Source organism: Saccopteryx bilineata, chromosome 8 (genome assembly GCF_036850765.1).
Source record: "Saccopteryx bilineata isolate mSacBil1 chromosome 8, mSacBil1_pri_phased_curated, whole genome shotgun sequence".
In the NCBI taxonomy this organism is placed as follows: Eukaryota; Metazoa; Chordata; class Mammalia; order Chiroptera; family Emballonuridae; genus Saccopteryx; species Saccopteryx bilineata.
The window spans coordinates 53352929-53377088 of NC_089497.1; the positions used below are offsets into that span (position 1 = coordinate 53352929).

The 24160-nt window shown below is 38.9% G+C and overlaps 1 protein-coding gene across 4 annotated transcripts in view; it reads right to left on the reverse strand.

Moving 5' to 3' along the window:
* CCDC14 (coiled-coil domain containing 14) overlaps positions 1 to 24160 on the reverse strand; it is a 72967-nt gene that overhangs the window by 9623 nt on the left and 39184 nt on the right. For all 4 annotated transcript variants that reach the window (XM_066241513.1, XM_066241515.1, XM_066241514.1 and 1 more), the window contains exon 10: positions 12527 to 12609. In XM_066241513.1, coding sequence (XP_066097610.1) covers positions 12527 to 12609 — 83 coding nt within the window. The remainder of the gene's footprint in view (positions 1 to 12526; positions 12610 to 24160) is intronic.

A 24160-nucleotide genomic window follows, 5' to 3' on the forward strand; every position in this document is an offset into this window, starting at 1 on the left:
TGTGGAGGAAGCTACCGCAGCAGCGACGCTCATTCAAGCCGCGAGGGAGTGCGCCTGCGGTGAGTCAGCCCATATACTTGGGAACCGGGAGCCGCCGCGAGCGGCCGCCGCAAGCCGCCGCGAGCCCCCGCGAGCCGCCGCCGCGAGCGGCCGCCGCGAACTGCCACCGCGAGCGGCCGCCACGAGCCGCCGCGCGCGCCCGGTCCGGTTGAGCACCGCTGACGTTCCCAGCGGCCCGCACACTGCGAGTGGGGGTCGCCGGCCACCGGTGCCCGGAGCGCCCCATTCGCGCGCGTGCCTTGGGCATTCCACGCGCCCAGGGCGCCCTGCTGGCCCGCACACCCAGGGGGCTCCATTATCCTGCGCCTGGTGCGGTCCAGCCGCCGGCGGGGCGAGCGGGAGAGGCTTGGGAGATTCTCTCTGTGGGCGGGGCACCTCACCCAGCCATTCAAGCTAACAATCAAGCGTTGGGGGAGGGGCGCGCGCAGGCAGCCTAAAATACCTTCCGAAGCACAGCTGCGACCCAATCACTGAAATTAGCTTAACCCATAAAATCTGCGCACCCTTGGTTCTAATTGATAAGATCTCTCTCAGTTCAGCGATCCAAGACAAGAGGCGTGATATTTTTTAGTGCCTCTCGCTAAAGGGGCGGGGGCAACTTCTGATTGATAGAGCCTCCATATTCAGGGATAAACGCTAACAAGAAGGACTTGGCAGATAATAAGGTCTATACTACACTAGTCGTAAGCAGAGACTAGTGCCTCTTCTTCCCTGCAAAAACAGGCTACAAAGTGTGGAAAGCCTGGGTTGAGAGGTCCAACTAAATGATAGGCGCTGAACAGTCACCTTGACAACAATTGACTCCCACCCCCGCCTGATTACACTGGAGGCCCTGACTCTCAGAGCCTTTCCCAAAGCCTTGCACTGAGTGGGGATAGAGTGGGGATTTCCCAGCTCTTTGAGCCTCTTACTCCCCAGGCAGAAGCAGTTGCAGCCTTATAGCTGGATCACCAGGCTGCTAATTCAGAAAGGGGGGACTAGGAAAGAGAATCCAGGAAAGCAAACTCTCTCATCGTTGGACCCTGCAAACGCCAACAAGCCTTTACTTCCAGCAAGACTAAAGCCAATTATATGACATTGCCATAGAATCCCATCAACTGCAAATCCCTACCTAAGAGTGACACAGGGGCAGAGCCTGGGGTACAGAGTCACCGACTAGGAAGAGGGAGAGAAAAGAAAAAGGAAGAAGTTAACCTCTCAAAATCAAGAAAAACCCACAGACTTTACAACTTGATCCACTAATTTTGTTGTTGTTGTTGTTTGTTTCTTCTATCTTTTTGCCTTTATTTCCTCCACCTTGGTCCTTCTATTCTCTGCCCATCTTATGCTTCCCCTTTCTTGAACTACACTACCCATGAGTGTTGCATTTTATTTTTCTTCTTCATCCTCACCCTCCTTTAAGGTTATACTCCAAAACACTTAACTCTCACTCTCTCCTCTTTTGTTTTTTTTTTGTTTTTTTTTTGTCTTGCTTTATTTTGTTTTTTTCTCCTCCTATTTTATTTCTTCCTTCGTTTTTCTCTTTTTCTTATTTTTTCCTTTCTATTCGTTTTTTCTTTTCTCATTTTACTTTCCTCCCATATAATCCTCAATCACAAAGAAATTAATTTGGGACTCAAGGCTTTTTTTTGGCTTTATTTCTCTTTTTTGCTTTTGTTTTTATTTATTTTTCTCTTGTTTGTTTATTTTTGTGGCATTTTGGGTCCTCCCAACCTAAGGTCTCCATTGTATTTAGTCTTCGCTCCACTTAATACAACAGATTTTTACTTATTATTTTTATTTTTTCTTCTTTATTATTCTTTTTTGGTCCTTTTTTCTGATTCCCTCTTATCCCTCTCATTATATCTCTTAGTTGACCATCACTTACAAGCAAATCATCTTATGCTTGTCTAAGATTTTCTTCCTTTTTTTTTTTTTTTTGCATTTAGTAGGTCCCTACTCCCTTTTTTTTGCCCCTTGAACTCTTCACCCCAAATCAGGCCCTCCATTATAGGCACGATATTTCCCTGAGGAGGGGAGAGGAGGGAAAGAGAAGAGAGAAAAAAAGGGGGAAATAATAAATTATTACTGGTTTTTTTTGTGGGGTGTTTTACCCTTTTTTTTTTTTTTTCTTTTTACTCTTTATTAATTCTAATTAGTGCTATCAATAAGACCACCCTCAGATGCCAATAAGAAAGAGGAAATCGAATATTATGGATACAAAAGAAAGAGAGGTAACACAAATAGATGTGGAAAAGACTTAATATATTGGAAGCCTTGGAGCTAAATGACAGAGAATTTAAAATAGAAATCTTAAAAATACTCAGAGATATACAAGAAAACACAGAAAGGCAATATAGGGAGATCAGAAAACAACTCAATGAACACAAAGAATATATTACCAAGGAAATTGAAACTATAAAAACAAATCAAACAGAAATGAAAAACTCAATTCACGAGCTGAAAAATGAGGTAACAAGCTTAGCTAACAGAACAGCCCAGATTGAAGATAGGATTAGTGAAATAGAAGACAAACAACTTGAGGCACAACAGAGAGAAGAAGAAAGAGACTCAAAAATAATAAAAAACGAGAAAGCCCTACAGGAATTGTCTGACTCCATCAGAAAGAATAACATAAGAATAATAGGTATATCAGAGGGAGAAGAGAAAGAAAATGGAATGGAGAATATACTCAAACAAATAATAGACGAGAACTTCCCAAGCCTGTGGAAGGAACTAAAGCCTCAAATTCAAGAAGCAAACAGAACACCAAGTTTTCTTAACCCCAACAAACCCACTCCAAGGCACATCATAATAAAGATGACACAAACCAATGACAAAGAAAAAATTCTCAAGGCAGCCAGGGAAAAGAAGAGTACAACATATAAAGGAAGGCCTATTAGATTATCATCAGATTTCTCAACAGAAACTCTACAAGCTAGAAGAGAGTGGACCCCAATATTTAAAGCCCTGAAAGAGAGGAACTTTCAGCCAAGAATACTATACCCATCAAAGCTATCCTTCAAGTATGAAGGAGATATAAAAACATTCACAAAAACAGAAAAGATGAGAGAATTTATCAACAGAAAGCCCCCACTCCAGGAAATACTAAGGGGGGTTTTCCAACCAGATTCAAAGAACAAAAGAAAACAACACCACAAGTAACAGCTCCACCAAGAACACAATAAAACCAAACTTAAACTGTGACAACAAAGGAAAAAAAGGGGGGAGAGGATGGAGATTAACAGTAGCAAAGGATGATGAAGTGCAGAAATACTTATAAGATAGGGTACTACAATGAATATGGTAGGTACCCTTTTCATTACTTAATGGTAACCACCCTTAAAAAAACCACCACAAAAACACAAAAAAGGTAGCAACAGAGGAAAGAAGTATGGAACACAAACAAACAAAAACAAATGATAGAAAAACAAAAGAGAAGAATCAAACTAGATACAAAACTAACAGAAAGCAATTTATAAAATGGCAGTAGGGAACCCACAAGTGTCAATAATTACACTAAATGTAAATGGATTAAACTTACCAATAAAAAGACACAGAGTAGCAGAATGGATTAAAAAAGAAAATCCAACTATACGCTGCCTACAAGAAACACATCTAAGCAACAAGGATAAAAACAAATTCAAAGTGAAAGGCTGGAAAACAATACTCCAAGCAAACAACACCCAAAAAAAAGCAGGCGTAGCAATACTCATATCTAATAATGCTGACTACAAGACAGAAAAAGTACTCAGAGACAAAAATGGTCATTTCATAATGATTAAGGGGAAGTTGAATCAAGAAGACATAACAATCCTTAATATATATGCACCAAACCAAGGAGCACCAAAATATATAAGACAGCTACTTATTGACCTTAAAACAAAAACTAACAAAAATACAATCATACTTGGAGACCTCAATACACCGCTGACGGCTCTAGATCGGTCATCCAAACAGAGAATCAATAAAGATATAGTGGCCTTAAATGAAATACTAGAATACCTGGATATGATAGACATCTACAGGACACTTCATCCCAAAGCGACAGAGTATACATTTTTCTCTAGTGTACATGGAACATTCTCAAGAATTGACCATATGTTGGGCCACAAAGACAATATCAGCAAATTTAGAAAAATTGAAATTGTACCAAGCATATTTTCTGATCATAAAGCCTTGAAACTAGAATTCAACTGCAAAAAAGAGGGGGAAAAACCCACAAAAATGTGGAAACTAAACAACATACTTCTAAAAAATGAATGGGTCAAAGAAGAAATAAGCGCAGAAATCAAAAGATATATACAGACAAATGAAAATGAAAATATGACATATCAGAATCTCTGGGATGCAGCAAAAGCAGTAATAAGAGGAAAGTTCATATCACTTCAGGCCTATATGAACAAACAAGAGAGAGCCGAAGTAAACCACTTAACTTCACACCTTAAGGAACTAGAAAAAGAAGAACAAAGACAACCCAAAACCAGCCGAAGAAAGGAGATAATAAAAATCAGAGCAGAAATAAATGAAATAGAGAACAGAAAAACTATAGAAAAAATCAATAAAACAAGGAGCTGGTTCTTTGAAAAGGTCAACAAAATTGACAAACCCTTGGCAAGACTCACCAAGGAAAAAAGACACAGGACTCAAATAAATAAAATCCAAAATGAAAGAGGAGAGATCACCACAGACATCATAGAAATACAAAGAATTATTGTAGAATACTATGAAAAATTATATGCCACCAAATACAACAATCTAGAAGAAATGGATAAATTCCTAGAACAATACAACCTTCCTAGACTGAGTCATGAAGAAGCAGAAAGCCTAAACAGACCAATCAGCAGGGAGGAAATAGAAAAAACTATTAAAAACCTCCCCAAAAATAAAAGTCCAGGCCCAGATGGTTATACTAGTGAATTCTATCAAACATTCAAAGAAGACTTGGTTCCTATTCTACTCAAAGTCTTCCAAAAAATTGAAGAAGAAGCAATACTTCCAAACACATTTTATGAGGCCAACATAACCCTCATACCAAAACCTGGCAAGGATGGCACAAAGAAAGAAAACTACAGACCAATATCTCTAATGAATACAGATGCTAAAATACTAAACAAAATACTGGCAAACCGAATACAACAACATATTAAAAAAATAATACATCATGATCAAGTGGGATTCATCCCAGAATCTCAAGGATGGTTCAACATACGCAAAACGGTTAATGTAATACACCATATCAACAAAACAAAGAACAAAAACCACATGATCTTATCAATAGATGCAGAAAAGGCTTTTGATAAAATACAACACAATTTTATGTTTAAGACTCTCAACAAAATGGGTATAGAAGGAAAATATCTCAACATGATAAAGGCCATATATGATAAACCATCAGCCAACATCCTATTAAACGGCATAAAACTGAGGACTTTCTACCTTAAATCAGGAACAAGACAGGGTTGTCCACTCTCTCCACTCTTATTCAACGTGGTGCTAGAAGTTCTGGCCAGAGCAATCAGACAAGACAAAGAAATAAAAGGCATCCATATCGGAAAAGAAGAAGTAAAGCTATCACTTTTTGCTGATGATATGATCCTATACATCGAAAACCCGAAGGACTCCACAAAAAGATTATTAGAAACAATAAACCAATACAGTAAGGTCGCAGGATACAAAATTAACATACAAAAGTCTATAGCCTTTCTATATGCCAACAATGAAATATTAGAAAACGAACTAAAAAAAATAATCCCCTTCACGATTGCAACAAAAAAAATAAAATACCTAGGAATAAACATAACAAAGAACGTAAAGGACCTATATAATGAAAATTACAAAGCATTGTTAAGGGAAATCGAAAAAGATACAATGAGATGGAAAAATATTCCTTGTTCTTGGATAGGAAGAATAAATATAATCAAAATGGCCATATTACCCAAAGCAATATACAAATTTAATGCAATTCCCATCAAAATCCCTATGAGATTTTTTAAAGAACTGGAACAAAAAATCATCAGATTTATATGGAACTATAAAAAACCCCAAATAGCCAAAACAATCCTAAGGAAAAAGAATGAAGCTGGGGGCATTACAATACCTGACTTTAAACTATATTATAGGGCCACGATAATCAAAACAGCATGGTATTGGCAAAAAAATAGACACTCAGACCAATGGAACAGAATAGAAAGCCCAGAAATAAAACCACATATATATGGTCAAATAATCTTTGATAAAGGGGCCAACAACACACAATGGAGAAAAGAAAGCCTCTTCAACAAATGGTGTTGGGAAAACTGGAAAGCCACATGCAAAAGAATGAAACTCGACTACAGCCTGTCCCCGTGTACTAAAATTAATTCAAAATGGATCAAAGACCTAAATATAAGACCTGAAACAATAAAGTACATAGAAGAAGACATAGGTACTAAAATCATGGACCTGGGTTTTAAAGAACATTTTATGAACTTGACTCCAATGGCAAGAGAAGTGAAGGCAAAGATAAATGAATGGGACTACATCAGAATTAAAAGTTTTTGCTCAGCACGAGAAACTGATATCAAAATAAACAGACAGCCAACTATATGGGAACTGATATTTTCAAACGACAGCTCAGATAAGGGCCTAATATCCAAAATTTACAAAGAACTCATAAAACTCAACAACAAACAAACAAACAATCCCATAAAAAAATGGGAAGAGGACATGAACAGACACTTCTCCCAGGAAGAGATACAAATGGCCAACAGATATATGAAAAGATGCTCAGCTTCATTAGTTATTAGAGAAATGCAAATCAAAACTACAATGAGATACCACCTCACTCCTGTTAGATTAGCTATTATCAACAAGATGGGTAATAGCAAATGTTGGAGAGGCTGTGGAGAAAAAGGAACCCTCATTCACTGTTGGTGGGACTGTAAAGTAGTACAACCATTATGGAGGAAAGTATGGTGGTTGCTCAAAAAACTGCAAATAGAACTACCTTATGACCCAGCAATCCCTCTACTGGGTATATACCCCAAAACCTCAGAAACATTGATACGTGAAGACACATGTAGCCCCATGTTCATTGCAGCACTGTTCACAGTGGCCAAGACATGGAAACAACCAAAAAGCCCTTCAACAGAAGACTGGATAAAGAAGATGTGGCACATATACACTATGGAATACTACTCAGCCATAAGAAATGATGACATCAGATCATTTACAGCAAAATGGTGGGATCTTGATAACATTATAAGGAGTGAAATAAGCAAATCAGGAAAAAACAAGAACTACATGATTCCATACATTGGTGGAATATAAAAATGAGACTAAGAGACATGGACAAGAGTGTGGTGGTTACCAAGGGTGGGGGGGGGAGGGAGGACATGGGAGGGAGGGAGGGAGAGAGTTAGGGGGAGGGGGAGGGGCACAGAGAACTAGATAGAGGGTGACGGAGGACAATCTGACTTTGGGCGAGGGGTTTGCAACATAATTTGATGACAAAATAACCTAGACATGTTTTCTTTGAATATATGTACCATGATTTATTGTCATCCCATTACCATTAATAAAAATTTATTAAAAAAAAAAAAAATTCAGACACCACGTAATACCAATGAGTCTCAGTGAGGATCTCCCTTCCACCCGCCTCTACTTTTCTACTCTCCCCCCAGAGGCAATCACTATTAATTTTGGTATTTTTCTGGAAAATATTTTTACAGCAAATAAGTGTTTAAGCATAATAAATCATATTATGGTATACTCACAATTTCTCACCTTGCCTTTGCCTTTCCTCCCACCTATGAGATTTTATATGTTAGCACATAAAGCTATCACATTCTTCTTTTTTTTTTTAATTTTATTTTTTTAATGGGGCGACATCAATAAATCAGGATACATATATTCAAAGATAATATGTCCAGGTTATCTTGTCGTTCAATTATGTTGCATACCCATCACCTAAAGTCAGATTGTCCTCTGTCACCTTCTATCTTGTTTTCTTTGTGCCCCTCTGCCTCCCCCTTTCCCTCTCCCTCTCCCTCCTCCCCACGTAACCACCACATTCTTATCAATGTCTCTTAGTCTCACTTTTATGTTCCACCTACGTATGGAATAATGCAGTTCCTGGCTTTTTCTGATTTACTTATTTCACTTCGTATAATGTTACCAAGATCCCACCATTTTGCTGTAAATGATCCGATGTCATCATTTCTTATGGCTGAGTAGTATTCCATAGTGTATATGTGCCACATCTTCTTTTTTTTTTTATTTTATTTTTTTTATTTTATAATTTTATTTTTTAAATGGGGTGATATCAATAAATCAGGATACATATATTCAAAGATAACAAGTCCAGGTTATCTTGTCTTTCAATTATGTTGCATACCCACCACCCAAAGTCAGATTGTGCTCTGTCACCTTCTATCTTGTTTTCTTTGTGCCCCTCCCACCCCCTATCCCTCTCCCATTCCCCCCTCCCCCCCGTAACCACCACACTCTTATCAATGTCTCTTAGTTTCACTATTATGTCCCACCTACGTATGGAATAATACAGTTCCTGTTTTTTTCTGATGTACTTATTTCGCTTCGTATCATGTTATCAAGATCCCACCATTTTGCTGTAAATGTTCCGATGTCATCATTTCTTATGGCTGAGTAGTATTCCATAGTGTATATGTGCCACATCTTCTTTATCCAGTCATCTATTGATGGGCTTTTTGGTTGTTTCCATGTCCTGGCCACTGTGAACAATGCTGCAATAAACATGGGGCTGCATGTGTCTTTACGTATCAATGTTTCTGAGTTTTGGGGATATATACCCAGTAGAGGGATTGCTGGGTCATAAGGTAGTTCTATTTTCAGTTTTTTGAGGAACCACCATACTTTCTTCCATAATGGTTGTACTACTTTACATTCCCACCAACAGTGTATGAGGGTTCCTTTTTCTCCACAGCCTCTCCAACATTTGCTATTACCTGACTTGCTAATAACAGCTAATCGAACAGGTGTGAGGTGGTATCTCATTGCCGTTTTGATTTGCATTTCTCTAATAGCTAAAGAAGATGAGCATCTTTTCATATATCTGTTGGCCATTTGTATTTCTTCCTGGGAGAAGTGTCTGTTCATGTCCTCTTCCCATTTTTTTATTGGATTGTTTGTTTGTTTGTTTGTTGTTGAGTTTTATGAGTTCTTTGTATATTTTGGATATTAGGCCCTTATCTGAGCTGTCGTTTGAAAATATCAGTTCCCATATAGTTGGCTGTCTGTTTATTTTGTTATCAGTTTCTCTTGCTGATTAAAAACTTCTTAGTCTGATGTCCCATTCATTAATTTTTGCCTTCACTTCTCTTGCCTTTGGAGTCAAATTCATAAAATGTTCTTTAAAACCCAGGTCCATGAGTTTAGTACCTATGTCTTCTTCTATGTACTTTATTGTTTCAGGTCTTATGTTTAGATCTTTGATCCATTTTGAGTTAATTTTAGTACAGGGGGACAAACTGTAGTCCAGTTTCATTCTTTTGCATGTGGCTTTCCAGTTTTCCCAGCACCATTTATTGAAGAGGCTTTCTTTTCTCCATTGTGTGTTGTTGGTCCCTTTATCAAAAATTATTTGACTATATATATGTGGTTTTATTTCTGGGTTTTCTATTCTGTTCCATTGGTCTGAGTGTTTATTTTTCTGCCAATACCATGCTGTTTTGATTATCGTGGCTCTATAATATAGTTTGAAGTCAGGTATTGTAATGCCCCTAGCTTCATTCTTTTTCTTTAGGATTGCTTTGGCTATTCGGGGTTTTTTATAGTTTCATATAAATCTGATGATTTTTTGCTTCATTTCTTTAAAAATGTCATTGAAATTTTGATAGGAATTGCATTAAATTTGTATATTGCTTTGGATAATATGGCCATCTTGATTATATTTATTCTTCCTAACCAAGAACAAGGAATATTCTTCCATCTCATTATATCTTTTTCGATTTCCCTTAACAATGGTTTATAGTTTTCACTATATAAGTCCTTTACATTCTTTGTTATGTTTATTCCTAGGTATTTTTTTTTTGTTGCAATCGTGAAGGGGATTATTCTTTTCAGTTCGTTCTCAAATGTTTCATTGTTGGCATATAGAAAGGCTATTGACTTCTGTAGGTTAATTTTGTATCCTGCGACCTTACTGTATTGGCTTATTGTTTCTAGTAGTCTTTTTGTGGATTTTGGGGTTTTCGATGTATAGGATCATATCATCTGCAAAAAGTGATACCTTTACTTCTTCTTTTCCGATATGGATGCCTTTTATTTCTTTGTCTTGTCTGATTGCTCTGGCTAGAACCTCTAGTACCACATTAAATAAGAGTGGAGAGAGTGGACAACCCTGTCTTGTTCCTGATTTAAGGGGGAAAGCCTTCAGTTTTGTGCCATTTAATATGATGTTAGCTGATGGTTTATCATATATGGCCATTATCATGTTGAGATATTTTCCTTCTATACCCATTTTGTTGAGAGTCTTAAACATAAAATTGTGTTGTATTTTATCGAAAGCCTTTTCTGCGTCTATTGATAAGATCATGTGGTTTTTGTTCTTTGTTTTCACATTCTTCTTAATGGCTATAAAAGTATATGACACCATTTGCTTAAAAACTCCAGCCCCGAGTGAAGGCTCATTGTGTGAGGCATTGTAGTAGAATCAGAGCATACAGTGGTGAACAACAGACACATGGGTCCATACTCTCATGGAGCTGGTAACAAACAGGTCATTATAAATAGCAATAAAGGCTCCCAGGGAAACAATAAGTAAATGCATAAAAATAAAAAAAGATAAGCTACTCAGAATGGGACCCACTGATCTCCCTACTTCTCATCATGGCCTATTTTGTCTCTCCCTCTCATCCTCCCTCCATTCAAAGTGGGATCAAAATGACCTTTCCAAAATTACACTGGGGAAGTTAAACACTTTTATAAGGTGTGTGTGCTGTTGTGTGCTCATATTTTTCTTATTTCAGGTATTAGGAAAATTAAGCTTTTGTCATATCATGTAATTAAAAAAAATGTTTCCTATTTTGTTGATGCATCTGGAATGTATTCATAATTTTGATGTCCAGAAAAAAATTAAAATTAAAAAAATTTTCTGGGATATATTTTATCTTCTAGGGTATATCTTATTAATCTTTTCCTTGTGGCAACTGAGTTTTTGTCAGGCTTGGGAAAAGTATCCTCCCAAAACAAAAAGTTCTCATTTTTTACTCTAGTAGTATCAGTTTTTTCTTTTCTTTTACTTCAAACTCTGTGATCCATAAGGATAATTTAGCAATATCTATCAAAATTGTAACTGTATATGACTATTGACTTATCAGTCCTACTGCAAAATCTGTAAAAATGGTCACACATGTGTACATAGATTTATGTACAAGATTTTCAGCCCTGGCCAGGTCGCTCAGTGTTGTCACAATACATCAAGGTTGTGGATTTGATCCCCCATCAGGGCACACACAAGAATCAACCAATGAGTGCATAAATAAGTGGAACTACAAATGGACATCTCTCTCTCTCTCTCTCTCTCTCTGTAAAATCAATAAATTAGAAAAAAAAAAGGACTTTCACTGTAGCACTGTTTACATTGGGAAAATGTGGGAAGTACATAGATATCTATCAGCAGATGATTTTGAATACATTAGGATATAACCACATAAGCAGAATATCCAAGTGGTTCTTAACCAGAAAGAAACCTATTTATTTTGCTAGAGAAAAAAGCCACTACATGTTAAGCAAATAATGCAAGCTGCAGAAGGATATATACCAGGGGTCCCCAAACTACGGCCTGCGGGCCACATGCGGCCCCCTGAGGCCATTTATCCGGCCCCCACCGCACTTCTGGAAGGGGCACCTGTTTCATTGGTGGTCAGTGAGAGGAGCATAGTTCCCATTGAAATACTGGTCAGTTTGTTGATTTAAATTTACTTGTTCTTTATTTTAAATATTGTATTTGTTCCCGTTTTGTTTACTTAAAAATAAGATATGTGCAGTGTGCATAGGGATTTGTTTATAGTTTTTTTTATACTCCGGCCCTCCAACGGTCTGAGGGACACAGAACTGGCTGGCCCCCTATGTAAAAAGTTTGGGGACCCCTGATATATACTGTACAAATCTCATTTACAAAAAAAAAAAAAAGTACTTACATAGTTCCAGTGTTGCCTGTCACACCTTAGATACTCAGTAACTATTTGGGAAATGAATTAATTATATATGACAGATAATAGGTGAAAGGAAATACAGCCTTTTTAAAAGAAATAGGGAAATAGTTTTGGGAAGTGATATCATGAATCTTTTATTTTTCTGTTTCTGCACTATTTTAAATTTTAATAAGGAGTATTAATCCCATTTTTTTAATTTTTGAAAAAGAAAGTCTACTTAAGATAAAATAATTAGGAAAGCTCAATTCTTTATCAATATTTCTAGAGCCACAAAGAATTTACCATCAGTTCCTAAAAGTTCTTTTACTTACATTCAAGGTTACATTCCTGAGAACCAGATGCCTTATTAGTTTTTCCTTGTTTTTTAAGTTGCTGGTTCACAATTCTCAACTGCCTAAAGGAAATAATGAAGAAATATAAATATGAATGCAAGAATCCCAAAATGATTTAACCATAAACATTTGACAGGATATTAAAAAAGAGAACACAAATGGTGGCACCCAAGAGGAGAGGAGAAGTCTATCTCATTCCCAAAGCAAAAGAAAAAAACCCAAACAAAACAACAAAACCACATGACTAATATTATTTATGGGCCTGTGATTAACGTTAACTTCTCTGATTTTTCATGTTTCTCTTTTTATTTCCTAACTTTCAGTGATTTCCTTGCTTTTATTCATTCATTTCCTATCTCCTCTTCTGTCTCTGTATTTTTATTATGTAGCAATGCTCTAGTTTTAAAAAGACCTGTCATAACTATGAACTAGAATATCTACAGGGACTGATAGCTATCAGGTATCTGTCTGCTTAGTTTGTCATACACTGAAAAAACTGGGAAACAAATTTGTGCTTTTAATAATTTAATTGGAGCCTGACCAGGCGGTGGCACAGTGGATAGAGCATCAGACTGGGATGCGGAAGACCCAGGTTCGAGACCCCGAAGTCTCCAGATGAGCACGGGCTCATCTGGTTTGAACAAAGCTCACCAGCTGGCTCGAGCAAGGTCGCTGGCTTGAGTAAGGGGTTACTCCGTCTGCTGAAGGCCCACGGTCAAGGCACATATGAGAAAGCAATCAATGAACAACTAAGGTGTCCCAATGCTCAACTAATGCTTCTCATCTCTCCGTTCCTGTCTGTCTGTCCCTGTCTATCCCTCACTCTGACTCTCTCTCTGTCTCTGTAAAAAAATAAAATTAAATTAAAATTAAAAAAAATAATTTAATTGGATGGAAAGGTCAATGGCCTGTTTAAGTCAAAAGAATGCTAATAAACAGCAACTGCCCTACAAGTGAACTTCACAATATATAGCTGCTTCACAAATATGAACATACAAAAGGAACTACGAAGTGTTTTCTTTTTAAATTTTATTTATTGATTTTTCTTTTTAGAGAGAAAGGAAGGGAGGGAGGGAGGGAGAGAGAGAGAGAGAAAGAGAGAGGAAGAGATAGAGAAAGAGAGATATATTTGTTGTTCCACCCATTTCATGCATTCATTGGTTGATTCTTGTATGTGTCTAGACTGGGAACCCAACATGCAACCTTGGCGTATCAGAATGACACTCGAACCAAGTGACCAACCTGGCCAGGGCCCAAATGTATTTTCTTCACTTCTAAGAAGTTAATATTAAATAAAGGTTATCTCTAGTATCTTTCCAGAATTACTTACTGAAAAATATTCTGCACCATAGTACTTACTTTTGTTACTGAATCCAAAATATCAACTGTTACTGAATCACATCATTTACATGTACTAATTCCAGATGGATTGCCTGACCAGGTGGTGGCGCAGTGGATAGAGCGTCAGACTGGGATGTGGAGGACCCAGGTTCAAGACCCCAAGGTCACCAGCTTGAGCGCTGGCTCATGTGGTTTGAGCAAGGCTCACCAGCTTGAGCCCAAGGTTGCTGCTCGAGCAAGGGGTCACCCGGTATCCTGTAGCCCCCTGATCAAGGCACATATGAGAAATCAATCAATGAACAACTAAGGAGCCACAACGAAGAATTGATGTTTCTTATCTCTTTCCCTTCTTGTCTGTCCCTATCTGTCCTTCTCTCTGACTCTCTCTATGTGTCTGTCTGTCTGTCTCTCTCTCTCTCTCTCTCTCACACACACACACACACACACACAAAGCCATTGTCAATTCCAGATGGATTAAAGAGCTAAACCTAAGACATACAAAACCAACTATACAAGTTTTAGGTAGAAATCTACATAATCTTTAAGTGGAGAAGGCATTATTAAGTAAGACTCAAAATCCAGCAACCATCAATCAAGTAATAATGAAGGATTTAACGATAACTAAATTTGAAACTTGTTCTAGAATTAACAGTCTGGAAGAATATACCTTCCATATATATAACAAACAAAAGGTTAATATATTTAAAGAACTCCTAGAAATCAGGAAGAAAGGCAGTAAAAATTAACCAAGGATAAGAATGGCCAATTCACATAAGACACAGCAATGCCTTATAAGCACATAAAAAATGCTCACCCTCACTAATATGAAGACATGGCAATTTAAAACAGAAGTTATTTTATGGTCACAGGTTGGCAAAAACAAAACAAAATAACATTATTTGTTGTTGAGGAATATGTGATATAGGGAAATTTATCTCAATTGATGGGAGTCTATTAGTATAATAACCATTTTGGATGGCTTAATTTAGTAGTATCCAAAAAAATGTAAACTGTTTCATAATTTCCAACAAAACAACTCCAACTAAATAATATGGCCTCACAGATAGCTGTATATGTGCAAAAGTTTTACAACCTTGTAAATACACATAATGATGTTTACAATGGCAACATTTAACACTGAGGAGTTAGAAACAAGTTAAATGTTGCAGGAGCACTTATTAGATAAAGGATACTTGTTCATATGAACATTTTCCTCTTAATGACCTAATGGTAATAACCCACAAAAAGCCACTATTGTAATACAGAGCTTAAAAAGAAAAAGAAACAGGGGAAATAACCATGGATTGCCATCAAACAAATACAACTGACAAAAGCATAAAAGAGAAGAATCAAACAAGATACAGAGCTACCAGAAAACAAAACATAAAATGGCTATGGGAAATTCTCAAATGTCAATAATTGCCCTAAATGTAAACGGACTGAACTCACCAATAAAGAGGCACAGTATAGCAGACTGGATCAAAAAGAAAAACCCAACCATATGCTGCCTTCAAGAGACACATCTAAGCTGCAAGGACTAAGTAGACTCAAAATGAAAGGCTGGAATACGGTTCTCCAAGCAAACAATATCCAAAGAAAAGTACATGTAGCCATACTCATATCTGACAACAGTGATTTCAAGACAACAAAGGTAACCAGAAGCAAAGATGGACATTTCATAATGATAAAGGAGATGCTGTATCAAGAAGACATAACACTTTTTTAATATATATGCACCAAACAAGGGAGCACCAAAAAATATATATATATATAAAACATCTACTAACTGATCTAAAACTAGAAGCAGACAAAAACGCAACCATACTTGGAGATTTCAACACACCATTGATGGCTTTAGATAGTTCATCCAAACAGAAAATCAATAAAGAAATATCAACCTTAAATGACACACTAGACCAGGGGTCCCCAAACTACGGCCCGTGGGCCGCATGTGGCCCCCTGAGACTATTTATCCGGCCCCCGCCGCACTTCCAGAAGGAGCACTTCTTTCATTGGTGGTCAGTGAGAGGAGCATAGTTCCCATTGAAATACTGGTCAGTTTGTTGATTTAAATTTACTTGTTCTTTATTTTAAATATTGTATTTGTTCCTGTTTTGTTTTTTTACTTTAAAATAAGATATGTGCAGTGTGCACAGGGATTTGTTCATAGTTTTTTTTATAGTCCGGCCCTCCAACAGTATTGGGGAGGGAGAGTGAACTGGCCGCCTGTGTAAAAAGTTTGGGGACCCCTGTACTAGACCAAAGGGATATAATAGACATTTACAGGACATTTCTTCCCATAACGTCAGATTAAATATTCTTCTACAATGCACACAGAACATTCTCAAGGATAGACCATATGTTGGGACACAAAACTAACATCAACAAATTCAGGAAGACTGAAATTATACCAAGCATATTTTCTGACTATGAGGCTTTGAAATTAGAACTCAATTATAAAAAGGAAGTAAAGGAACCCACGAAAATGTGGAACTTAAAGAACATACTTCTAAAAATGACTGGGTCAAAGAAGAAATAAAAGCAGAGATCAAAAGATATATACAGACAAATGAAATAACAACACAATATATCAAAATTTCTGGGTGCAGCAAAAGCTGTAAAAAGAGTAAAGTTTATATTGTTGTAGGCTTATATCAAGAAACAAGAGCTCAGCCATAAGAAATGATGACATCGGAATATTTACAGCAAAATGGTGGGATCTTGATAACATGATACGAAGCGAAATAAGTAAATCAGAAAAAACCAGAAACTGCATTATTCCATATGTAGTTGGGACATAAAAGTGAAACTAAGAGCCCTGGCCGGTTGGCTCAGCGGTAGAGCGTCGGCCTAGCGTGCGGAGGACCCGGGTTCGATTCCTGGCCAGGGCACATAGGAGAAGCGCCCATTTGCTTCTCCACCCCTCCGCCGCGCCTTCCTCTCTGTCTCTCTCTTCCCTCCCGCAGCCAAGGCTCCATTGGAGCAAAGATGGCCCGGGCGCTGGGGATGGCTCTGTGGCCTCTGCCCCAGGCGCTAGAGTGGCTCTGGTCCCAACATGGCGACGCCCAGGAGGGTCGCAACATGGCGACACCCAGGATGGGCAGAGCATCGCCCCCTGGTGGGCAGAGCGCAGCCCCATGGTGGGCGTGCCGGGTGGATCCCGGTCGGGCGCATGCGGGAGTCTGTCTGACTGTCTCTCCCTATTTCCAGCTTCAGAAAAATGCAAAAAATAAAAAATAAAAAAAAAAATAATAAAAATTATTTAAAAAAAAAAAAAAAGTGAAACTAAGAGACATTGATAAGAGTGTGGTGGTTACAGGGGGGGGGAAGGGGGAATGGGAGAGGGAAAGGGGGAGGGGGAGGGGCACAAAGAAAACTAGATAGAAGATGACAGAGGACAATCGGACTTTAGGTGATGGGTATGCAACATAATTGAACGACAAGATAACCTGGGCTTGTTATCTTTGAATATATGTATCCTGATTTATTGATGTCACCCCATTAAAAAAATAAAATTATTAAAAAAAAAAAAAGAAACAAGAGAAACCCCAAATAAACAACCTAACATCACATCTTAGGGAACTAGAAAAAAAGAACAAAGGAAACTCAAAGTCAGCAGAAGAAAGTAAATGGTAAAATTTAGAGCAGAACTAAAGGAAATAGAGAACAAAAACTATAGAAAAAATTAATACGACAAAGAGTTGGTTCTTTGAAAAGATCAATAAAATCAACAAAAGAGGAAGGAATCATATAAACAAAAACCTGAAATGAAAGAGGAGAAATTACCACAGACATCATAGATATAAAAAGGATCATAGAATAGTATGAAAGATTATATGCCACCAAATTCAACAACCTAGAGGAAATGAATAAATTACTAAAATTATACAATCTTCCCAGACAGAGTCATGAAGTAGTGGAAAACCTAAATAGACTGATAAGTAAGGAGAAAATAAAAACAACTATCAAAAACCTCCCAAAAAACAGAAGTTCAGGACCAGATAGATGACTACACTAGTAAATTCTACCAAACATTCAAAGAAGATTTAGTACCTATCCTTCTCAAAGTCTTCCCCCAAAAAAGAAGCAGCAATACTCCCTAACATATTTTATGAGGCCAACATAACCCTGATCCCAAATCCTGGCAAGGACAATACAAAAAAAGAAAACTAATGACTAATATCTCTAATGAATACAGATACAAAAGTCCTAAACAAAATACTAGCAAACTTAATACAGTAACACACTGAAAAAAAAAAAAAAATCACAATCAAGTGGGATTCATTCCAGGAGCACAAGGATGGTTCGACTTACAAAAATTGATTAACATAATACACCATATCAACAAAACAAAGGACAAAAATCATATGATCCTGTCAATAGATGCAGAAAAGGCATTCAAGTGGATACAACATCCCTCTATGTTTAAAACACTCAATAAAACCAGAATAGAAGAAAAGTACCTCAACATAATAAGGCGATATATGACAAACCAGTAAGGTTGGTGGATAATGTGGAAAGGTCAGATCTGGGAACTTCGGCTAGGACCACCCACAACCAAGTGCGCCAAAAGAAACTTCCCAGGAGCCCTTTGGAAAAGAGGAACACCTCCGTCAGTCAGTGAGATTTCACCACGTCATATTAGCTCGACCATCCTAGGGACCCTTTAAATACCTCTCACACGGGTCACACCTTGCAACTCCTCTGGTCTCTGTCCCCTGGGACCAAAGGACCTCGTTGGGCAGGATGCACACTGTACTCAATAAAGCCTTTTATTATTCCATACTTCGTGGCTCCGGCCCTTTCCTTCCTTCTCGGTGGGGAAAAATACCTTACAAAACCATCAACTAATACCACACTAAATGGTGAAAAAACAAAGCTGTTTCCTCTAAAATCAGAAAGAAGCCAAGCTGCCCATTCTCGCCACTCTTATTCAACATAACTCTGAAAATTTTAGCCACAGCAATCAGGCAAGAGAAAGAAACAGAAGGCATCCGTATCAGGAAAGAAGAAGTAAAGAGATTACTTTGTGCAGATGACATGATCCTGTATATAGAAAACCTCAAAGACTCCACCAAAAAACTACTAAAAACAATAAACCAACACAGTAAAGTCACAGGACAGAAAATCAATATAGAAAAGTCCATTACTTTCCTATACACCAACAATGAAACTTCAGAAAATGAACTAAAAAAAAATATTCCTTTTACAATTGCCACCAAAAAAAAGTGAAAATAAATAAAATTCCTAGGAAAAAACTTAACAAAGGACGTGAAGGACCTATATTTTGAAAACTACAAAACATTATTGAAAGAAATTGAGAAAGACACAATGAAATGGAAAAATATTCCATATTCATGGACTGAAAGAATCAACATAGTTAAAATGGCCATATTACCCAAAGCAATCTTTTTTTTTTTATTTTATTTATTTATTTTTTACAGAGATAGGGAGTGAGTCAGAGAGAGGGATAGACAGGGACAGACAGACAGGAACGGAGAGAGATGAGAAGCATAATCATTAGTTTTTCATTGCGCGTTGTAACACCTTAGTTGTTCATTGATTGCTTTCTCATATGTGCCTTGACCGTGGGCCTTCAGCAGACCGAGTAACCCCTTGCTGGAGCCAGCGACCTTGGGTTCAAGCTGGTGGGCTTTTACTCAAACCAGATGAGCCTGCGCTCAAACTGGCGACCTCGGGGTCTCAAACCTGGGTCCTGCCGCATCCCAGTCCGATGCTCTATCCACTGCGCCACCGCCTGGTCAGGCCCAAAGCAATCTTAATTGCAAATTTAATACAAACCCCATCAAAATCCCAATGACATTTAAAAAAATATTTATATATTTATTCACTTTAGAGGAGAGGCAGTGAGAGTGAGAGAGAGAGAGAGAGAAAGGGGGGAGGAGCAGGAAGCATCAACTTCCATATGTGCCTTGACCAGACAAGTGCAGGGTTTCGAACCAGCGATCTCAGCGTTCCAGGATAAGAAAACAGGTACTAAGCTCATGGACCTTGGCCATAGAGAACAATTTATGAAATTGACCCCAAAGGCAAGAAAAGTAAAGGCAAAAATAAATGAATGTGCACAGCAAAAGAAACTGACAACAAAATACATAGGCAGCCAACCAAATGGGAGAAGATATTTGCAAACAACAGCTCCAATTAGGGGTTAATATCCAAAATATACAAAGAACTCACAAAACTCAGCAAGAAAACAAGCAGACAATCCAATTAAAAAATGGGGAGAGGATCTGAACAGACACTTCTCCCAAGAGGACATATAAATGGCCAACAGATATATGAAAAGATGCTTATCTTCACTAGCTATTCACGAAATACAAATTAAAACTACAATGAGATACCACCTCACACCTGTTAGATTGGCTGTTATCAACAAGACAGTGTTGGAGAGGCTGTGGAGAAAAAAGAACCCTCATTCACTGCTGACAGGAATGCAAACTAGTACAACCATTATGGGAGAAAGTTTGGTGGTTCCTCCAAAAAATTAAGAATAGAACTACCATATGACCCAGCAATCCCTCTACTGGATTATCTACCTCCAAAACTTGAAAACATTGGTGCATAAAGACACATGTATCCCTATATTCATCGCAGCATTACTCACAGTGGCCAAGACATGGAAACAACCAAAGTGTCCCTCAACAGAAGACTAGGTAAAGAAGATGTGGTACATATATACAATGGAATACTACTCAAACATGAGATGATGACATAGTGCCATTTACAATAATCTTGAGAACATTATACTGAGTAAAATAAGTAAATCAGGCCCTGGCTGGTTGGCTCAGTGGTAAGAGCGTCGGCCTGGCGTGCAGAAGTCCAGGGTTCGATTCCCGGCCAGGGCACACAGGAAAGGCGCCCATCTGCTTCTCCACCCCTCCCCCTCTCCTTCCTCTCAGTCTCTCTCTTCCCCTCCCGCAGCCAAGGCTCCATTGGAGCAAAGATGGCCCGGGCGCTGGGGATGGCTCCTTGGACTCTGCCCCAGGCGCTAGAGTGGCTCTGGTCGTGACACAGAGACGCCCCAGAGGGGCAGAGCACCGCCCCCTGATGGGCGTGCTGGGTGGATCCCGGTCCGGCGCATGCGGGAGTCTGTCTGCCTCCCTGTTTCCAGCTTCAGAAAAATACAAAAAAAAAAAAAAAGTAAATCAGAAAAAGCTAAGAACTGTATGATTTCACACATAGGTGGGATATAAAACTGAGACTCATGGACATAGATAAAAGTGAAGTGGGGCCCTGGCCGGTTGGCTCAGCAGTAGAGCGTCGGCCTAGCGTGCGGAGGACCCGGGTTCAATTCCCGGCCAGGGCACACAGGAGAAGCGCCCATTTGCTTCTCCACCCTTCTGCCGCGCTTTCCTCTCTGTCTCTCTCTTCCCCTCCCGCAGCCAAGGCTCCATTGGAGCAAAGATGGCCCGGGCGCTGGGGATGGCTCTGTGGCCTCTGCCCCAGGCGCTAGAGTGGCTCTGGTCGCAAAATGGCGACACCCAGGATGGGCAGAGCATCGCCCCCTGGTGGGCAGAGCGTCGCCCCATGGTGGGCATGCCGGGTGGATCCCGGTCGGGCGCATGCGGGAGTCTGTCTGACTGTCTCTCCCTGTTTCCAGCTTCAGAAAAATGAAAAGAAAAAGAAAAAAAAAAAGTGAAGTGGTTACCAGGGGGAGGGGTGGTGGAAGGGTGTAAAAGAGGGAAAATATAAGGTGACAGAAAATGATATGACTTTGGGTTGATGGATACAGAACATAATCAACAGTTCAAATGCTATAGAAATGTTTACCTGAAACCTATGTACTCTTATTCAATGTCACCCTGTTAAATTTAATTTTCTCAATAAAATTAAAAAAGAGAAAATGCTACATAAATTACTGTATGTCCATACTTAACAATACTAACACACAGGCATTTAAAAAAATAATGAGACACTTATATGTATTGATATGGAAAGAACTCCAAGATCCATTAAGGAAGTGAAAAAAAGGCAAGAAACGGAAAAGCATAATATAATCCCATTTTTGTTTTAATAGAACTCTGCTTTTCCGAAGTTTCCCCTTTACAACAAAGAGAGCAGATATATGTACTAATGGCAGCACAGACTGGTAATCCATAACTCCAAGTGGAATAATTCTTTCGGTGTTTTCCAAAATAACAGCAGGTGCTGAAGTCCTCTTACACACCAAAAATATGATAGATTTGCTTGACAATGTGTTTTTTCATCCCTGATCAGATTCTTCTCTTTTCTTCCCCAACACAGCTAACCTAAAGTTCTCATCATTCATTATAAACCTCTCATCTCTACCCTCCCCCTCTCAATAGGATGTTTCCTATTTTCACTAAAAATGACATGATTTGGGGACAAAATCTGTTCACCTTTTGTCCCAGTGTCTACAAGTTTATCCACATGTACTAAATTTCACTCCTTTCTTCCGGTCTTAGAGAAAGGGAGCCTCATCAACTCCCTGGATCCTATCTCCTCCTATGCCCTAAATCAGAGGTTTTCAGCTTTAGGGCATAGGGGACTGGTGAAAGTAGAATTACTTCAGGGACCACTAAGGCAGACATCAGGCTAAGCAATCAGGCTAAGTGAATTCCACTAATCACTGGGTCTACAATCTTCATACAACAGGAGGGTGGTTAACTCTTTCACTGACTGGCACAAAATTTCTGGCGTACTGGTTCAGAGTTGGGAAAACGCTGCCCTAAAGGACTCTGTTCTCATTCCATTCCATTTATCCTCTCCACCTGCAGCTTCTCCCTCTTTACTGGTTCATGCACATGAGCTGGGAAGCATAATAAACTGCTGTCATATTTAAGAAAACATTCCATCCAACCTAACTGTACCATTAGCTACTCTAGATCTCAGTTTTCAGGATCAGGCTTTTAAAACATGATTGTTTGATTTAAAAAAAAAAAAAATGATATATGATAAAACCATGGCTGGATAGTTCAGTGGTTGGAGTGTCATCCTGGAGCGTGGAAATTGCTGGTTTGATTCCCCAGTCAAGGCACATACCAGAGCTGCTCAGTGTTCCGGTCACTCTGTCCCTGAATCTCTCTCAAACATACATAAATAAATAAATTTAAAGTGATACATAAGAAAAAGTAAACGACAATAGAATCTTTAAAAGGATAGTTATGCATGCTTTAAAATTTTTTTAGGCCCTGGCCGGTTGGCTCAGCAGTAGAGCGTCGGCCTAGCGTAGGGAGGACCCGGGTTCGATTCCCGGCCAGGGCACACAGGAGAAGCGCCCATTTGCTTCTCCACCCCTCCGCCGCGCTTTCCTCTCTGTCTCTCTCTTCCCCTCCCGCAGCCAAGGCTCCATTGGAGCAAAGATGGCCCGGGCGCTGGGGATGGCTCTGTGGCCTCTGCCTCAGGCGCTAGAGTGGCTCTGGTTGCAACATGGCGACGCCCAGGATGGGCAGAGCATCGCCCCCTGGTGGGCAGAGCGTTGCCCCTGGTGGGCGTGCCGGGTGGATCCCGGTCGGGCGCATGCGGGAGTCTGTCTGACTGTCTCTCCCTGTTTCCAGCTTCAGAAAAATGAAAAAAAAAAAAAAAAAATTTTTTTTTATGTGATTTATTTAAGTATACTAGATTTTTAACAAAGGAAAAGAACTATTGGACATTTAGGCAAATTTTCTTTTAAGTTCACTTATTCTTTTTAAATATAGCTTTACTGAGATAAAACTGATGTAAAATAAACTACACATATTTAAGGTGTAGAATTTATTTTTTTAAGTGAGAGGAGGGGAGATAGAGAGATAGATTCCTGCATGTACCCCAACCGGATCCACCCAGCAACCTGTCTGGAGCCAATGCTTGGACCAACCGAGCTATCCTCAGTGCCCAGGGCCAATGCTTGAATTAACTAAGTCACTGATAATGAGAGAGAAAGAGAGAGAGAGAGAGAGAGAGAGAGAGAGAAGGGGGAGAAGGAGGGGAAGAGAAGCAGATGGTTGTTTCTCATGTGTGCCCTGACCGGGGATCCTACCTAGGATGTCTGCACACCAGGCCAACGCTCTATCTACTGAGCCAACTGGCCAGAGCCAGGTATATAATTTGATAAGTTCTGACATATGATATGGTAAAGCTATCACCACAATTAAGATATTTCTCACCTTCTAAAATGTCCTCACGCTCCATTTCATAACATCCTCTCCCCAATCTTTGATTTATAAGATTAGTTTGCATGCTCTAGAATTTTATATTATACTTTATATAATATACAACTATATTATAGAATGGAATCATACAATATGTACT